At 40.6% G+C, this 16,577-nt stretch overlaps 1 protein-coding gene across 1 annotated transcript in view; it reads left to right on the forward strand.

Moving 5' to 3' along the window:
* DOCK4 (dedicator of cytokinesis 4) overlaps positions 1-16,577 on the forward strand; it is a 705,907-nt gene that overhangs the window by 648,680 nt on the left and 40,650 nt on the right. The window contains exons 40-41 of the mRNA XM_070948091.1: positions 11,028-11,169; positions 12,863-13,029. Of these exons, the coding sequence (XP_070804192.1) occupies positions 11,028-11,169; positions 12,863-13,029 (309 nt within the window). The remainder of the gene's footprint in view (positions 1-11,027; positions 11,170-12,862; positions 13,030-16,577) is intronic.

A 16,577-nucleotide genomic window follows, 5' to 3' on the forward strand; every position in this document is an offset into this window, starting at 1 on the left:
AGATCATCTATGATTAGTTGCTGCTGATACCAGATGAATATGAGCAAAACAGCAAGTCCATCAAAATCTATAGATTCATTTAGTTGTAAGGCACAAATATAACTCTGCAGACAAGATATTCAATCTGTCTCAGTGGTGGGATTCTGCCGGTTCTAGGGAGTTCGGCCGAACCATTTGTTAAATTGCTGGCTCGCCCCACCCCTTGCCCCGCCCCTCCGCACCACTATTTATTGCCAATAAATAGTGGTGGGCGAGGGGTGGGCGAGCCAGCAATTTAACAAATGGTTCGGTGTTTTTTTGTAATTTTATTGGCCCGCGGAGCTTCAGCATAGGCTAATTAGCCCTTGTTTAGATCGGCTCCTGACTCTCAGCTGATTTGCTCTCAGCTGTTTTGCTCAGGGCTCTGCTGCTTGCTGGAGCAGATTTTTTTCCCCCCTAGCTATGCTGAAAAACGAAACAAAGTAAAGCAGGCTGTTGGCTTTGCTGTTGCTGCAACGTTGGAAAATTAGGCAGGCAGATTTCTTTTCTTTTTCCTCACCAAAAAAGGTAGGTGCAAACAATGGGAAATTTAGGGAAAAAGAGGAGAGTTCAAGATTTTAAAACACAAAAGAAAAAAAGCTCTATTTAACTAGGGAATTGTAATAATTGAGATACTATTAATTATATATTGTGTTAAAAGCAGAAATGGTTAAGTTGTAGTTTGGAGGAATATATGGGGGAAATTATTTGGTTTATTATTATTGGTAAATATAATTAATTGATTTGTAAGAAATTGGATTGCATGGAAATAATTGGAATATTCATGTTCATATTGATTAATATACAAAAAAGGTAGTTATATAACTAATTGATTTATATTAAAATGTTGAATTTATATTAAACAACTGTAATATTACATAATTAACCAATGTGAGGATGGATATAAAAATAGATGACAATGGGAAGGGGTATAATATAGAATAGAAGGAAAAAATTGAATCTGATTAAGATTAGAGATGAGGATGAAGGGTAATATTGGTTTTCTTACAAAAATAGATGAGGAATAAATATGGCAAAAAGGAAATATAGAAATTGTAAATTTAATTGAAATGACTAAACACTGTTTAAATTTGTGAACTGGCCAAATACTCTGTTCAAAGAAAATAAATTGTATGTTTGTATGTGTGTTTCTAATTATTGTTATTTATTCATATTCTCTTTTATTCTTTAAAGTTTAACAATTCATTCTTTATCTTAATATCTTTATATTTGTTTGGGGTTGGCTTTCTTCCCTTTCATCTTTTTTATTGTACAGGGCCTTGGTAGTACAGGGGTTTAAGGCACCCTGTTATTAAGCTGGTTATTAAAACCAGCTGCCTGCAATTACTGCAGGGTTCAAATCTCGCCAAGGCTCAAGGTTGACTCAGCCTTCCATCCTTTCTAAGGTAGGTGAAATGAGGACCCAGTTGTGGGGGCAATAAGCTGACTTTGTATAAATATACAAAAGGATGAAGGCTATTGCTGAGCACGTTGTAAGCCGCCCTGAGTCTTCGGAGAAGGGCGGCATATAAATCAAATTAAAAAAAAAAAAAAATTGTACAGCAATCTTTCTCCTCAAACCTACCACCTCTCTCTTTTCTTTCCTTCTTACTTTCTCTTCCTCCCCCTCTTCTTCTCCTCCCTACTTCCTCTTCCTTTCTCCTTCTCCTCCTCTCTTCCTCCCTCTCTTACCCTCACTCCTACTCTAATTTCCCTTCTCTTCCTTCATCCCTCTCTATTGCTGTATCCTTTTATGCATATGAACTACTCAGAGGACTGAAAAAGTTATTTCTGACTGGTCCTCAGACCAGCACTTTTGACCAGTCCTCGAACTTACGTCTGTCCTCACATTTTACGTTTTTGCCCTATCTTGTCACCAGGGTGAAGAGAAGCAGTTGTGAAATGAGTGACACGGTTGTTAAGAATGCTACAATGGGCATAAATGATGACCAGTCATAAGTACGAAGACAGGTCAAAAGTGCGAGGACCTGTCAGAAATTACTTTTTCCAGCCCTCTGGGTAGTCCTTTTGTGCATATGGACTACTCAGAGGGCTGAAAAAGTTATTTTTGACTGGTCCTCACACTTTTGACCAGTCCTCAAACTTACGACTGTCCTCACATTTTATGTTTTTGCCGTATTTTGTCACCATGGTGAAGAGAAGCAGTTGTGAAATGAGTGACACAGTTGTTAAGAATGCTACAATGGGCATAAATGTGAGGATGGTCATAAGTGCGAGGACCGGTCAAAAGTGCGAGGCCCAGTCAGAAATGACTTTTTTCAGCCCTCTATAGTCCCTATGCAGATAGCCACGCCCACCGATCACATGACTAGCTAGCCACACCTGCCCAGTCACATGACCAGATAGCCACGCCCACCCAGTCACATGATCACCAAGCCACACCCCCAACTAAGCCACGCCCACAGAACCAGTTGTTAAAAAAATTGAATCCCACCACTGATCTGTCTCCATGTTTGCAGCTAAATTTTTAATTCACTGAGTTACTGAATCGTTCCAAATAGTTCTGCCATAATTTCTTTTATAATCTTTTCATCCATATGAATTGTGCAGCTTTTGTGTGTACTTCTCCAACAAATAGCAATAGCATGTAGACTTATATACTGCTTCGCAGTGCTTTACAGCCCTCTCTAAGCGATTTACAGAGTCAGCATATTGCCCCCAATAATCTGGGTCCTCATTTTACTGACCTCGGGAGGATGGAAAGCTGAGTCAACCTTGAAGCAGGTGAGATTCGAACTGCCAAATTGCAGGCAGCCAGCAGTCAGCAGAACTTGCAGTATTGCATTCTACCACTGCACCACCATGGCTCATGCAATACAACAACTTAATATAATAACATTTAATATTAAATTGTAAAATGTTTTAAATAACATTGTAAAACTTAGAAAATATTTCACATATCATGTAGCCTCTGGAAACTTCAACGTATATTTATTAGAAAATGAGAATGAAAAAGGCAAATGAGTTAAAATATTATGAAAACAGTTTTGACCTTGTAGACCACACAAAAGTGTCTGCAGAACTGAACAACACGGGCAAGGAATTTTCCTGTTCAAAATGACTATTCAAAGTTACAACAGCACTGAAGAAAGTGACTTATCACCATTTTTCATGCTTACAACCGTTGCAGTAACTTCATGGTCACATGATCAAAATTCAGACATCTGGCAAGTAACTCATAGTCATGACGGTTGCAGTGTCTTGGGGTCATATGATCACTTTTTGCCACCTTCAGGCAAAGCAGTCAATGTGGAAACCAGAATCATTGAACAATGGTGTTACTAACAACTGCAATGATTCACTTAACAACTGTGGCAAGAAAGGTTACAAAATAAGATAAAATTCACTCTACAACTGTTTCACTTAGCAACAAATGTTTTATACTCAATTGTGGTTGTATGTCAAGGACTACCTATAATTAAACTGATGATAAACTGATTCATGGAGTTTCAGTCCATCTGCCTTTTACTTGTGACATTCCTACTATGGCAGATTTGAAAACTATAGCTATGTTGGCATCTACAATGGTAATGTCAACTTGCAAAGCTTTCAAGTTGCCATGAGCAGGAGGGAGGGAGACCTGAAGTGAATTCCATACATTTTTCTGATCGCAATCAGAAGGAGGGTGTTAGGTTTCACAGCCAGCCAAAGTGGTTAATTGGAGAATGTGATTTATGACATGGCCAGGGGGGAGGGGAGAGACAGGGTCATAGGGGAACGTAAATCTACGAGGGGTTAGTCCTGACTGCATCCGAGTATTGCCGGAATGGTGCTCCAAATAAATCACTATATTTCCTTTGAAGTTTGGATCATGGCTCATGAATTAATTAGGGCATCTTTCGGAAACTTGACAGACAGTCAGGACTCCTTTTAAAAATCTGTAAAGATTACCAGGTTTCCTGAATCCTGGACTCTCCAACAGCTCCCCGATGTCTCGGGTGCTGGGAGGGAAAATCAGGCAACCATGGCCGGAGACGAGCTATCTGGAGAGAGCCTAATTGCAGCTGGAATGCAGCCTCCCTCGGACATCAAAGCTGAGATGCCTGCTTCAGCGACGGAAGCAAGAAAAGATGAGTATTGGGGGGGAGTTAATCTCTAAGGCAGCTGAATTTGAGTTTCCCCACCCCAATGCCCTGAAAAAGGGGAAGTCCTTGAGCGTGCTGGAAAGAGTGGAATGGAGGTTGGACTGGAAACAAGCCAAGCCCCTGGGGAGTTCCAGAGAGCAGCCAAGGAAGGAATTTGACCAAGCCACCCTTCCCGATGAGGGGCCGTCATGCAGGCCAAAGGAGAGGGGAGGAGCAGTGGATCCCTTTGAAGTGAGGAGAAGCAGACAGGAGCACAGCCCCCCTTCTCCACCCATCAGAAAGAAGCCGCAACCAGTGTCTTTCCCACGCAGCAGGCAGGCTGCCCAGGGCAGACAAACCCCTCTCTCCCTCCAAACTAGAACTGAGGAAGAGGGCCAGTTACATCAAATGCAAGCATACAGAGGCCAACAGGGGGAGAGAGGAGCAGTGCTGAGTGAACTGCCCCAGTTCAGAGGAAAGTTCGATGGGGACTCAGACCAGCTAGCTCTATTCCTTGACTCAGCTGAGATCCACCTAGAATGTTATGGACACTTCTACCCATCCCCCAGAGCAATACCATCGCAGAGGGGCTAGAGGGGGAAGCAAGGGAATGACTAGCAGCCCTCCATAAGAAGAGAGCCCCCCAACTGCAAGATGTAGATGACTTCCTACGACTGCTAGAGGCCAGATTCGAGGAGGCAGAGGAAGACCTGTATGCAGAGGATGAGCTCAGCTATCTAAAGCAGAGGGGCTGCCCCATTAAAGAACACATCCACGGATTTAGGAGAGTTGTTGGGAGGCTACCCCCTTTGCCAGAGCGGTTGCTAGTGCACTTTTTCAGAACAAGCCTGAACAATCAAATTGCCCAGGTAACCGCTTACTTGGACATCCCAAACCAGCTCTCTGAGTGGTTCCGAGTAGCAATAGAAGTCGACAGTGGATTGCGCGCCAACAACATGAAAGAGCAACCAGACACGAAAGACAGGGAGCAACCCGACCTGAAACCAGCCCTCCCTCGAAGCCTGCTGAAGTGCTACAGATGTGGGGGGAAGGGCCGCATGGTATCTGTGTGCATGACCCCAGCCCCAAGGCCTAGACCAGAGCCACCACCCAGGGCACAGCTGGAACAAGGCTCCAAATGAGCCACCAACAGGTCCCGGAGAGCCCTCCGGGCTGAAGAGGTCCCTTCCCACCCAGCCGAAGGGGAGGGAACACCAGGCAACAATGACCAGTTGCCAGAATCCTATGATAGCGAGAACGAGGGTGAAAACGACCCAATGGTGAGGGAACCAGTCCACCCTTTCGTTTTCCCAATATGCCTCACAGCCCCAAAAACAGGGACCCAGGGGGCCTTTCAAGCCCTGATAGACTCAGGCTGCACTAGATGCTTGATCAACTTAACCACAGTCCTGAAACTGGGGATCAGAGCAAAAAGACTGACCCACTCAATCCGGTTCGAACAGGTTGATGGGTCCCTGATGGGGGGAGCCTATGCCACTCACCTGACTGAACCAGTGAGGCTAGAGCTAGTGGATCACTGGGAAGTAATTCGATTCGTAATAGCCCCCAAAATGACAGATCCAGTCATACTGGGACTCTCGTGGCTAGACAAGTGGGGACCGACCATCTGGTGGCAAGGGGGTACCCACAGACTGAGAATAGCAAAGGGGCCCCAACCCCTCCTACACCAGCAAGCAGAAATACCGCCCATGCAGGAAACCCTCCAAAAGAGCACACCAGAACAACTGGCAGCCACATCCGACAAAACCCCAGAGACCGAACAGATCCCAAAGGAATATGCAGAAGTATTCAGCGAGGCCGAGTGCAACGTCCTGCCTCCCCACCGCGAGGCAGATTGCGCCATCGAAATCATCCCTGGGGCGAAACTACCTAAACCCAAATTGTATGCCATGACGCCTCGTGAAATGCAAGAAATGCGGAACTACATAGACAAGAACCTACAAAGGGGTTTCATTGAGCCAGCCAAACCACGGGTCGCAGCACTGGTCCTCTTCAAAGAGAAGAAAGATGGCTCTATGCGTCTGGTGGTTGATTTTAGAGATTTTAATGCTCTCTGCATACACAACTTATATCCCCTTCCCCTCATGAAAGACATGCTAGCCCACCTGGCCAAAGGGAAAGTTTTCACCAAACTAGACCTCCGCAAAGCCTACTACCGGATACACATCAGGAAAGGAGATGAGTGGAAAACAGCATTCAACTGCCCCCAAGGGAGTTTCCAATTTAAAGTGATGCCATTTGGACTGCAGGGAGCCCCGGCGGTGTTCATCCAATTGATAAATGAGGTTCTGCATGAGCACCTCTATAAGGGGGTCCTCGTCTACCTAGATGACATTCTCATTTACATGGAAACCATAGACGAACACATACCCCTCGTCCGCCAAGTGCTGGAAAAACTACTGGGGGCGAACGTATATGTCAAGCTATAAAAATGCGAGTTCCACCAGTCATGGCTAGACTACTTAGGCTACCGAGTGTCAAACGAGGGGATAGAAATGGACCCAGCCAAAGTACAATCACTCCTAAACTGGCAACCCCCTCGCACCCGCAGACAACTGCAAAGCTTCCTGGGGTTCGCGAACTTCTACAGACAATTCATTCCCTCTTTTGCAAGAATTGCTAAACCTCTGACAGACCTCCTAAAAACAGGGAGTCCAGCAACAAAACCCCGCCTAGGACAACCTCTACAGTGGGACCTGACCTGCCAACAAGCATTCGAAACACTAAAAGAAATGTTTGCAAAAGAACCGGTCTTAAAGCATCCTGACCCCGAACAACCCTTCGTCATCCAAGCAGATGCCAGTGATGTGGCAGTGGGGGCCGTACTACTCCAAAAGAATAGCCAAGGGAATCTACAACCTTGTGCCTACACATCCCGCAAACTCACCGACACAGAAAGACGATGGGCGGCGTGGGAAAAGGAAGCATTCGCATTGAGATGGGCACTGTTGACCTGGCGACACCTGCTAGAAGGAGGCCAGAAACCGTTCGAAGTTTGGACTGACCATAAGAACCTGGAGGCCCTCAGGACCCCATGGAAGTTGTCGCCCAGGCAAGTACTGTGGGCCCAATACTTCAATCGTTTCAACTTCGAGCTGAAACACATCCTGGGGGGGGGGGGAAACTTTCTGGCTGATGCCCTCTCCTGAATGCCTCAATACAACAGTGAGCAGGAGCAGTGAGTGAATGCCATCATCCCCTCTGCCCATGGAGTAGGTCAAGTAATCACCAGACAGCAACGTTGTGACCAGCAAGGCCAACCTGCAAATGACTTAACGACAAGACTCAAAACTGAAACATCGGCGGACCCCTGGTTCCGAGACAACCAACATCTCTTAACAAAAAGGGATGACCTAGCATGGAAGGGAACAAAACTCTATGTCCCAGAGACTCTAAGCACCCTGATCCTCAAGAGAAGCCACGACATTAAACCAGTGGGACATTTTGGCTTCCTAAAGACTCTGCACTTAGTATGAAGAAAGTTTTGGTGGCCCCACATGAGAAAAGACGTAGACAGTTATGTGAAAAGTTGTACCATCTGTGCCATGACGAAAAAACAACCGGGAAGACCTCCCGGGCTGCTGCAGCCAGTAGCTGAACTGACAAGGCCATGGGAGGAGATTGCAATGGACTTTATAGTAGAACTACCGAGGAGTGGTGGAAACACAGTGATCTGGACTGTAATAGACTTATTCTCCAAACAGGCACATTTCATACCCTGCAGCAGGCTACCCTCAGCCCGCCAGTTGTCCAAACTGTTCCTAAAACACATCTACCGCCTGCATGGAGTACCCAGAAGAATCATCTCCGATTGAGGTGTCCAGTTCACAGCAAAATTCTGGAGAGAATTCCTACGGTCCATAGGGTCATCCCAAGGCCTCAGCTCAGCATTTCACCCTAGCACCAATGGGGGGGGGATGGAGAGACTGAATGCCATGATAGAGCAGTACCTGAGGTGCTACGTGAACTATCAGCAGTCCAATTGGGCAGATCTCCTGTCTTTCGCTGAGATTGCGTATAATAATGCTGTTCACAGTAGCACGGGGCTAACCCCGTTTAAGATAGTGAGCGGCATGGACTTTGTCCCAGTGCCTGAGTACCCAAGGGAGCATCCCTCCTCAGTCAGCTTGACTGATTGGATGGCGACACTGAAAGCAACCTGGGAGAATGTCAAAAAAGTGCTAGCTAAGGCAGCACAAACCTATAAGAAACAGGCAGACAAATACCGAGCTCCCCAAAGGCCTTTTCAATTGGGGGAGAAAGTTTACCTCTCCACAAAATATTTGAGGTTAAAACTTCCTAGCAAGAAATTGGGACCAAAATTTATAGGACCATTCCCCATAGTAAAGATAATCAACCCAGTCAGAGTGCAATTGAAGTTGCCCTGATTGCTAGGGAAGATACACCCGGTATTCCATAGTAGCCTCTTAAAACCCGTGATCGGATCGACCCTGAGGCCACTAGCCCATGAGCCCCCAGGCCCCGGGGTCATAGGGGGCCAGGCCCATTATGAGGTGCAGCAAATCCTCAATTCGAGGTGGCACAGGAGGCAATTCCAATATTTAATCAAGTGGAAGGGTTACCCCTTATCAGAGGCATCTTGGGTAAAGAGTCGAAACATCCAGGCTGATCGCCTTATAGCCAAATTTCATGCAGAAAATCCAAACAAGCCTGGTGGGGGGTCACATCCCTAAAGTCTACATCTGTACTCAAATTGTTTCGCTTTGTGCAGGTTGCCCTCGGGAAGTGAGGGGAGCCGAATGTCAACTTGCAAAGCTTTCAAGTTGCCATGAGCAGGAGGGAGGGAGACCTGAAGTGAATTCCATACATTTTTCTGATCGCAATCAGAAGGAGGGTGTTAGGTTTCACAGCCAGCCAAAGTGGTTAATTGGAGAATGTGATTTATGACATGGCCAGGGGGGAGGGGAGAGACAGGGTCATAGGGGAACGTAAATCTATGTGGGGTCAGTCCTGACTGCATCCGAGTATTGCCGGAATGGTGCTCCAAATAAATCACTATATTTCCTTTGAAGTTTGGATCATGGCTCATGAATTAATTAGGGCATCTTTCGGAAACTTGACAGGTAGTCTTTGTTTAATAACTGCAATTGGGACTGGCAATTCAATCATTAAGTGAAGCAGTAGCTAAGTGAAACTGTTTCTGCTAATATCTTACTTCAGTTTTCCTTTGCTTTACAGACAGTGTTGTCAATACCAGGATTGCTTGTAAAGTTACTTTTTCATTATCGTTTTAACTATGAACAGTCACTATCCAAGGCAGTTGCTAAGGACTAGCATACCTCTATATGCTAAGAAACTTATTTTCATTCTGTGTTCAATAAAGATTTACACAAACACTTTATAATTTCTATATATATAATATTTTCTTTTTATGTTCAGTGTATCTAAATAATATGTGCTATTGGTATTTCCTTGCACACTTTCTTCCATCACAACTACTCTCCTCATGCAAGTATAGTATTTTTCTTTATGATTTCATGATGGTTGATAACCAGACAGTGACAATTTAATAAATACAATACATCAAAGATGTGGAAATCTTATTTATAACTGCACAACTTTATGTTCCTACAGTAGCAGAAAAGGTAAATAAAAAATCACACTTCAAGTGAAGCATATATTATTGGATTTTTTTTAAAAAAAAGAACTCATAAATGGGCATTGGAATAAAAGTGGGATTTAGCAACATCAGAATATTCTTGTAAATGGCCATAAGTAAAAATCACTTGAGAGTAATTTCTTTATATGATTAATTATGCTTTACTAATCGATTTACTTTCTCAATTTTAATGTAAATAAAATATCTCTTTCAGATCATAGTTATGTTTTTTCATATGAGCTGGTGTGAAAACAGCTGAAAACAGACTACAGGTTGCCTCGATTTATAACCATTCATTTAATGACTATTCAAAGTTATGTCAGTGTGAAAAGAGTGATTCATAACAATTGCAGCATCCTAGCAGTCATGTATCAGAATTGGGGCATTTGATAACTGGCATGTATTTATGATGGTTATAGCAGCCTGGAATTTCCTGATTGCCTTCTCAGGGGCTTTTGACAAGCAAAATCTATGGGGGAAGTGGGATTCCCTTAAAGACCAGGGTGAAAAATATCATAAAATTGGATGCATCCCACTTAACTACTGTGTTGCTTAGTGACAGAAGTCCCATTCTTGATCAGAAAGCAAAAACTATCTGTGTGTGTTCTATTTTTCCCACTGATTTTATCAGTCAAACACAAAAAAGTGCAAAGTTTATATATTAACCTGGGATTCCTCATTATAGGATTACACTTAAAAATCATTTTGCTATTGTAGTCTGTGTTTTGTGAGATTCATGTTTGCTTCTCTTATGGAATGACTAATTGGGAGCCATTGTGGCAACCACATGGATTTTGAATATGAAGACAAATGTAAACATTTAGTTCTTTTCCATCTAAACTGGTACTTTTCGGTTTTTAATTTTTTCAATAAAAATCTGATTAAATATTGTTTGGGGTATGCATCTAACAAAAAGGATATTTAACTGGCTCTAGTTATGCATACAACAAACAAAGATCAAAATTATTCTTGAAAGAAACAAAATTCAAATAACTGCAAGTACTCTAATATATTGTTTTATTTTTGGAATTAATATTAATGCATCTTTAGTTTCTCCTGAATTCGTTTTCAAGAGTACTTCTTAGAACTCCTCCAAAATAAAAGGGTGGGGCATTTTTTACCCTGCATTTTTAATAGCTAGGGATGGAGTGTAATTGAAAATAGAAGACAAAATTCTTCTCTGAAAGATTTACAAAGGAGGAATATTGCTAAAGAATCTTAGAACAAGAGGAAACTGTCCACATTTATTTATAGAAAGAGCTTTATTTTCTTTCATTATGCAGAACAAAGAATTTGTTTGCAGAGGACATGATTATGAACGTTTGGAGGCTTTTCAACAGCGGATGTTAAATGAGTTTCCACATGCCATTGCTATGCAACATGCCAATCAACCGGATGAAACCATCTTTCAAGCAGAGGCACAGTGTATCCCTATTATTGTTTTAAAGCCATGCATGTTAATGTCTACTAGTTTAACTTTAAATGGAGCAGTGTGTGTAAAATCCACATTTAAAATCCACTGTACAGATCTGGATTTACTTTAAAAGTAGTAATGGAAAAAGGAAATTAAATATACTGATAGCAGTTGCAAAAGCTGTGTCATGATGTTACAAAGAAAATGGAGATACATGTTTTATAGATGGCATTTACCCCTGGCGAGATTGGCCAAAATGTTTTCTAATAGCCCACCAAACTGCTGGAAATGAAACCACCAACAAGGGACATACTACCACATGTGGTGGATATGTCCCAAAGCCAGAGATTATTGGTTAAAAATTAAAAAGTGGTTGGAGGAAATTATTGAACAAAAAATTGACATAAAACCAGAGCTATTCCTTTGGGGCATAATAAAAGAAATTGGGCATGAGTAAAGAAATTCAATACCTCATGCTCCATAAACTCACCACAGCCAGAATTACATTTGCCCAAAATTGGAAACAACAACATACTCCATCAAACACAATGATTATAAAAAAGGTGCTAGAATGCGCAGAAATGGACAAATTAACAATGGAATTAAGGGACAGAGAGGAAACAGTATACTATGAGACATGGAATGGGTGGTATAATTGACTGGAAAAGAAGTCTAAAATCAACGTATAGTGAATGTTAAGAGATGATAATATAATGAAAAAATATATATTTAGTATGTAGTAGATATGTATATGTTGTATATATTATATAAATAAGTACTTAAGAAATAAGAATGTACATGTATATAATAAGCCAAAATATAAGTTGAAATTAAGGAAACATTCCGATAATGGAAAGCTGTAAAAGTGTAATTGTGATTTTAAAGGTGAAAAATATTGAATTAAAAATATTTTTTTAAAAAATGGAGATACATGAATAGTGATATAGTATCAGCATGGTTTTTCAGAAAAGGGCTATAATGCAAGGAAAGAAAGAGAAGAAGAGAATGACTAGCAGCAAGGTGACTAGACTTACAGAAGCAATGGATGCAATAGTGGATGACCAAACCTAAAAGAGCAGGTTAGGGATAGATTGTCATGCAGAGTATCTATGTGGTATCTAGGAGATGAAAATTACTTGATGGGACATAATCATTGATCAGCACGATCATGCTAACAGAAAAATGGACTAAAAGAAAAGAGAGAAAATAATAGCAACAAAAAGATTTAGTTGAATTACATGTTTCCTTTTGATTAAAATGAAAACTCAAGGTAGCTTACACTTTACAAAATAAAAAAATGGAGTATATACAAAAAAGTAATCATATCATTGAACTTTAAATGTTTGTCTAATGATTGAATATTGTCCTAATGGATATTCTAAAACAGAAAGAAAACAGTTTGCATAGAACTCTTAAGATGAAGGAGCGACATAGGATAATGTGTCTGGCAGGTTCCCTTCTCAAGATCTTAGTTTGTGGTCGGGGGTTTAGTAATAGTAGTTCTTTCTTTCACGGTACAAGAGAACAGTGGGACTAAAATATTAGGCAAACTCATATTTTTGTTTTCCAGATACTCTGCTCTGGCAAATTCCAAATCAGAAAAGAAGTATTGCTTTTTTAACTGTTATGCGTTTTACCTTGCTTTCTTTCATCTAGCAAATGCATCCCCTTCTGTTTACTTAGTACTTAACATTTTATATATAGATCTGCAAATCTATGCTGTGACACCAATTCCTGAAAGCCAGGATGTATTGCGAAGAGAAGGCATTCCAGATAATATCAAAAGTTTTTATAAAGTAAATCATATTTGGCGATTCCGATATGACAGGCCATTTCACAAAGGGACCAAAGACAAAGATAATGAATTCAAGGTATATTATCATTCCAATTCTCATTAGCAAATATTTGATTCATTTCATGGTTTCCTAGAAGAATTCATAGAAATGAAAAGTAAAACTAAATGACTCACCGGGGTTTGTTATATGTTAAATACATATTTTTAGTTTCCTTTTTTAAAAAAAAAAAGTTTTTCAGTTTTATTTCTTATACACATAATATAAAATGTATATTTTCTTATTCATAATTAATCCTACATATACATGTTTTCCTTAAAGAAAGCATTAAAATAAGGCATTTTAATTACATTCGGAGTTGCTCTTCTACCCTTTCTTCCCTCATTTCGCAACAACCCTTCTTCTTCTCCTCCTCTTTCCCTTCCCTCCCTCCTTTCTCCTACTTTCTCTTCCCTCCTCTCCTACCTCATCTTACTTCCCCTTCCTTTCCCCCACTCCCCTCTTCTTTTCCCCCTACTCATCTTCTCTCCTACTTCTACCCTTCCTTCCTCTCCTTTTCCCTTTCTTCCATTCCTCTCCCTCCCTCTCCTCTTCCTACCCTCTATTCCTCTCTCCTTTCTATCTTCTTTGCTGTGGAATATTCTCCTTGTTTGGTATCCGAACAACTCCTGTATTCTAATAGTATATACTTTCTTTCAATTTCTTTTCAGATTTATTCTCAGTATTATCATCATAATTGTACACTTATTCTTATTCTTCTTTTTTTTCCTCTCCTCCCATCCCCCTTTTTCATTTACTGTGGTGTCATCTGGGTTTCTATTTCTTTCTTTTCTTTTCTTTTTTTTTTTTTTGCTTTAATTTATATTCCGCCCTTCAAAGACTCAGGGCGGCTTACAATGCGTTAAGCAATAGCCTTCATACTTTTGTATATTTATACAAAGTCATCTTATTGCCCCCACAATCTGGGTCCTCATTTCACCTACCTTTGAAAGGTATCCTCTCCCTTGTTTAACTTTCTATTATCTAAATTATTTATCTATCCTCTTATCTTCATATTTCTTTTCTAACCATATATAAAATCTTTCCCATGTCTTGAAATACACTGATTCCTCTTTATCTCTTATTCTTAAAGTTAATCTATACATTTCCGCAGAGTCTAAAATCTTTTTTATTACTTCACCTTCTGATGGAATTTTTTCTGTCTTCCAATTTTGTGCAAACACAATTCTTGCTGCTGTTATATGTATAGTTAAATACACATCTTATTTACTATATCTCTCTGGGAGAATACCCAATAAAAAAACCTCTGGTTTTAATTCTATAGATTTATGTAATATTTCTTCAACCATTTCTGTATTCTAGACCAATAATTTTTGCTTCTAAACATGACCACCAGATATGATAGTATAATCCCGGCAAATGCAAACATTTCCAACATTTGGCTGATTTATTCTTAAACATCTTTGCTAATCTTTCTGGTGGCATATGCCACCTATAAAACATTTTATATAGATTTTCTTTATATGCAGTTGCCATTGTCAATTTATAATTCCTTTCCCATAGTTGTTGCCATTTCTCTAATTCTATTGCATATCCAAAATTTTTCGCCCATGTTATCATTGTCTCTTTTACCGCTTCATCAGGGGTGAAATGTAAAATTTGTTGCTACCGGTTCTGTGGGTGTGGCTTGGGGGGGTTTAATGGGTAGGCGTGGCCAACTTTTTTTTTTTTAACTTTTCAAAGCATTTTTTCTAATGCTTTGAAATGCCTCTGCCAATCAGGCAACTCAGCTGGGATTGTCAGAGAGGCATTTTAAAAAATACCTCTCTGCCGATCAGGGAACTCAGCTGGGATCATCAGAGAGGCATTTTAAAAAATACCACTCTGCCGATCAGACAACTCAGCTGGGAGTTGCCAGAGACTTTTCAAAGCATTTTTTTTTACCACCTCTTCGTCCAAGAGGTTGCAGAAAAAAATGCTTTGAAAAGCCTCTGATGATCCCAGCTGAGCCGTGTGATCATCAGAGGCTTTTTTTTTAACTTTTTTTTTATTGAAAAGTTTTTACAAACATTTTAACCAAATTTTGAGCCCCACCTCCCTCCTCATTATCCCTCCCTCCCCTCCCCCTTCTCCCCCCCTGGCTTCCCAGAGCGAAATACAGGGTATTTCATTTAGCAATCTTAATCTAACATATGCTAACTATCTATAAACTCTTTTCATCCCTTTTTCACTTTAACTCTCTATTTACATAGCTAAGCAATAACATATCTTTTTAAATCCAAATATTCATTCATATACTATTTGAAACTTTTTAGTCCCATATTTGTTTTGAATATAATCAATCCATCTTCTCCAGTCCACAATATATCTTTCTTGTGATTGGTCTTTCAAATATGTAGAAAAAATGCTTTTAAAAGTAAAAAAAAAAAGCCTCTGATGATCGTGCGGCCCAGCTGGGCATGATGGGGGGTGGGAGTGCAGGAATTTTTGCTACCGGTTCTCTGAACCACCCGCCGCCATCACCACTGGATCGGGCAATCCGGTCCAAACCGGGAGCATTTCACCCCTGCTCATCTTCCAATCTAATTTGCAACAAATAATTATACAGTCTTTTAATCATTTTTTCATCTTTTCCAATCATTATCTGATCCAACTCTGTTTCCCCCAAATTAAAACCGTATTGTTTCAAGTCTTTATCATACCTTTTTTTTTTATTGAAAAAGTTTTACAAATACAGATTTTTCCCCCTTTCCCCCCTCTTTCCCTCCCTAACCCTCCCTTACCCTCCCCTACCCCCATGACTTCCCCAGGGTGAAATCCAAATCCAAATCACATTATATAATACTTTACCGCCCATCTACTCTACCCCCTGTGTACTATACATTTCTTCCTAACATACAACTATTCTACCTCATATATACTATACATTTCTACACAACGTTCAGCTAAAAGTTATCTGATACTTCCTGATTTAATATTTATTCTGCATAATCCATCCATTTCTCCACTCCCGTACATAGATCTCTTGGGTCCGGTCTTTTAAATATGCTGAAATCTTCGCCAAAAAACTGGCCACCTTCAGAGCCCATTCTTCGATAGTAAACATAACATCCCTTTCCCAATATTAACCAATCAATAACCTAGCTGCTATCACCATATAAAATATCAATTTTATTTCACCCAGTGAAAAATCCTTAACTATACCCAATAAAAACAATTGAGGAGAAAATTGGAGTTTTTTCCTCAAAACATTTTACATAACCCACCAAATTTTTATCCAAAAAGCCGTCACTTTCTTGCAGGTATATATGATAATATGTAACATCCAAACAATCACCTCAGATTAATCCCTTCTTCCAACAGTATATTTAATGTCTTTAATTACCATCTGCCCCCATCATTGAAGAATACTTCTATATATAAACCCCCCCCCCAAGTGACTTTATATTTATATTCCATATGATATAACCAAAATCCAACCACAACGGTCGTCTTTGTTTTTTCTTCTATAATGTCTTACATCTGAATTGTTAATTCCATCAATCGTGTTAGGGTAACAACCAGATCGTCTGCAAATGCCCTTGTTCTGTATTCCTCTTGCCTTATAGCTATTCCCTTCAACGCAC

The sequence above is a fragment of the Pituophis catenifer genome, unplaced genomic scaffold (assembly GCF_029215685.1).
Source record: "Pituophis catenifer annectens isolate HBS135680 unplaced genomic scaffold, rPitCat1.0.hap2 SCAF_7, whole genome shotgun sequence".
Lineage (NCBI taxonomy): Eukaryota > Metazoa > Chordata > Lepidosauria > Squamata > Colubridae > Pituophis > Pituophis catenifer.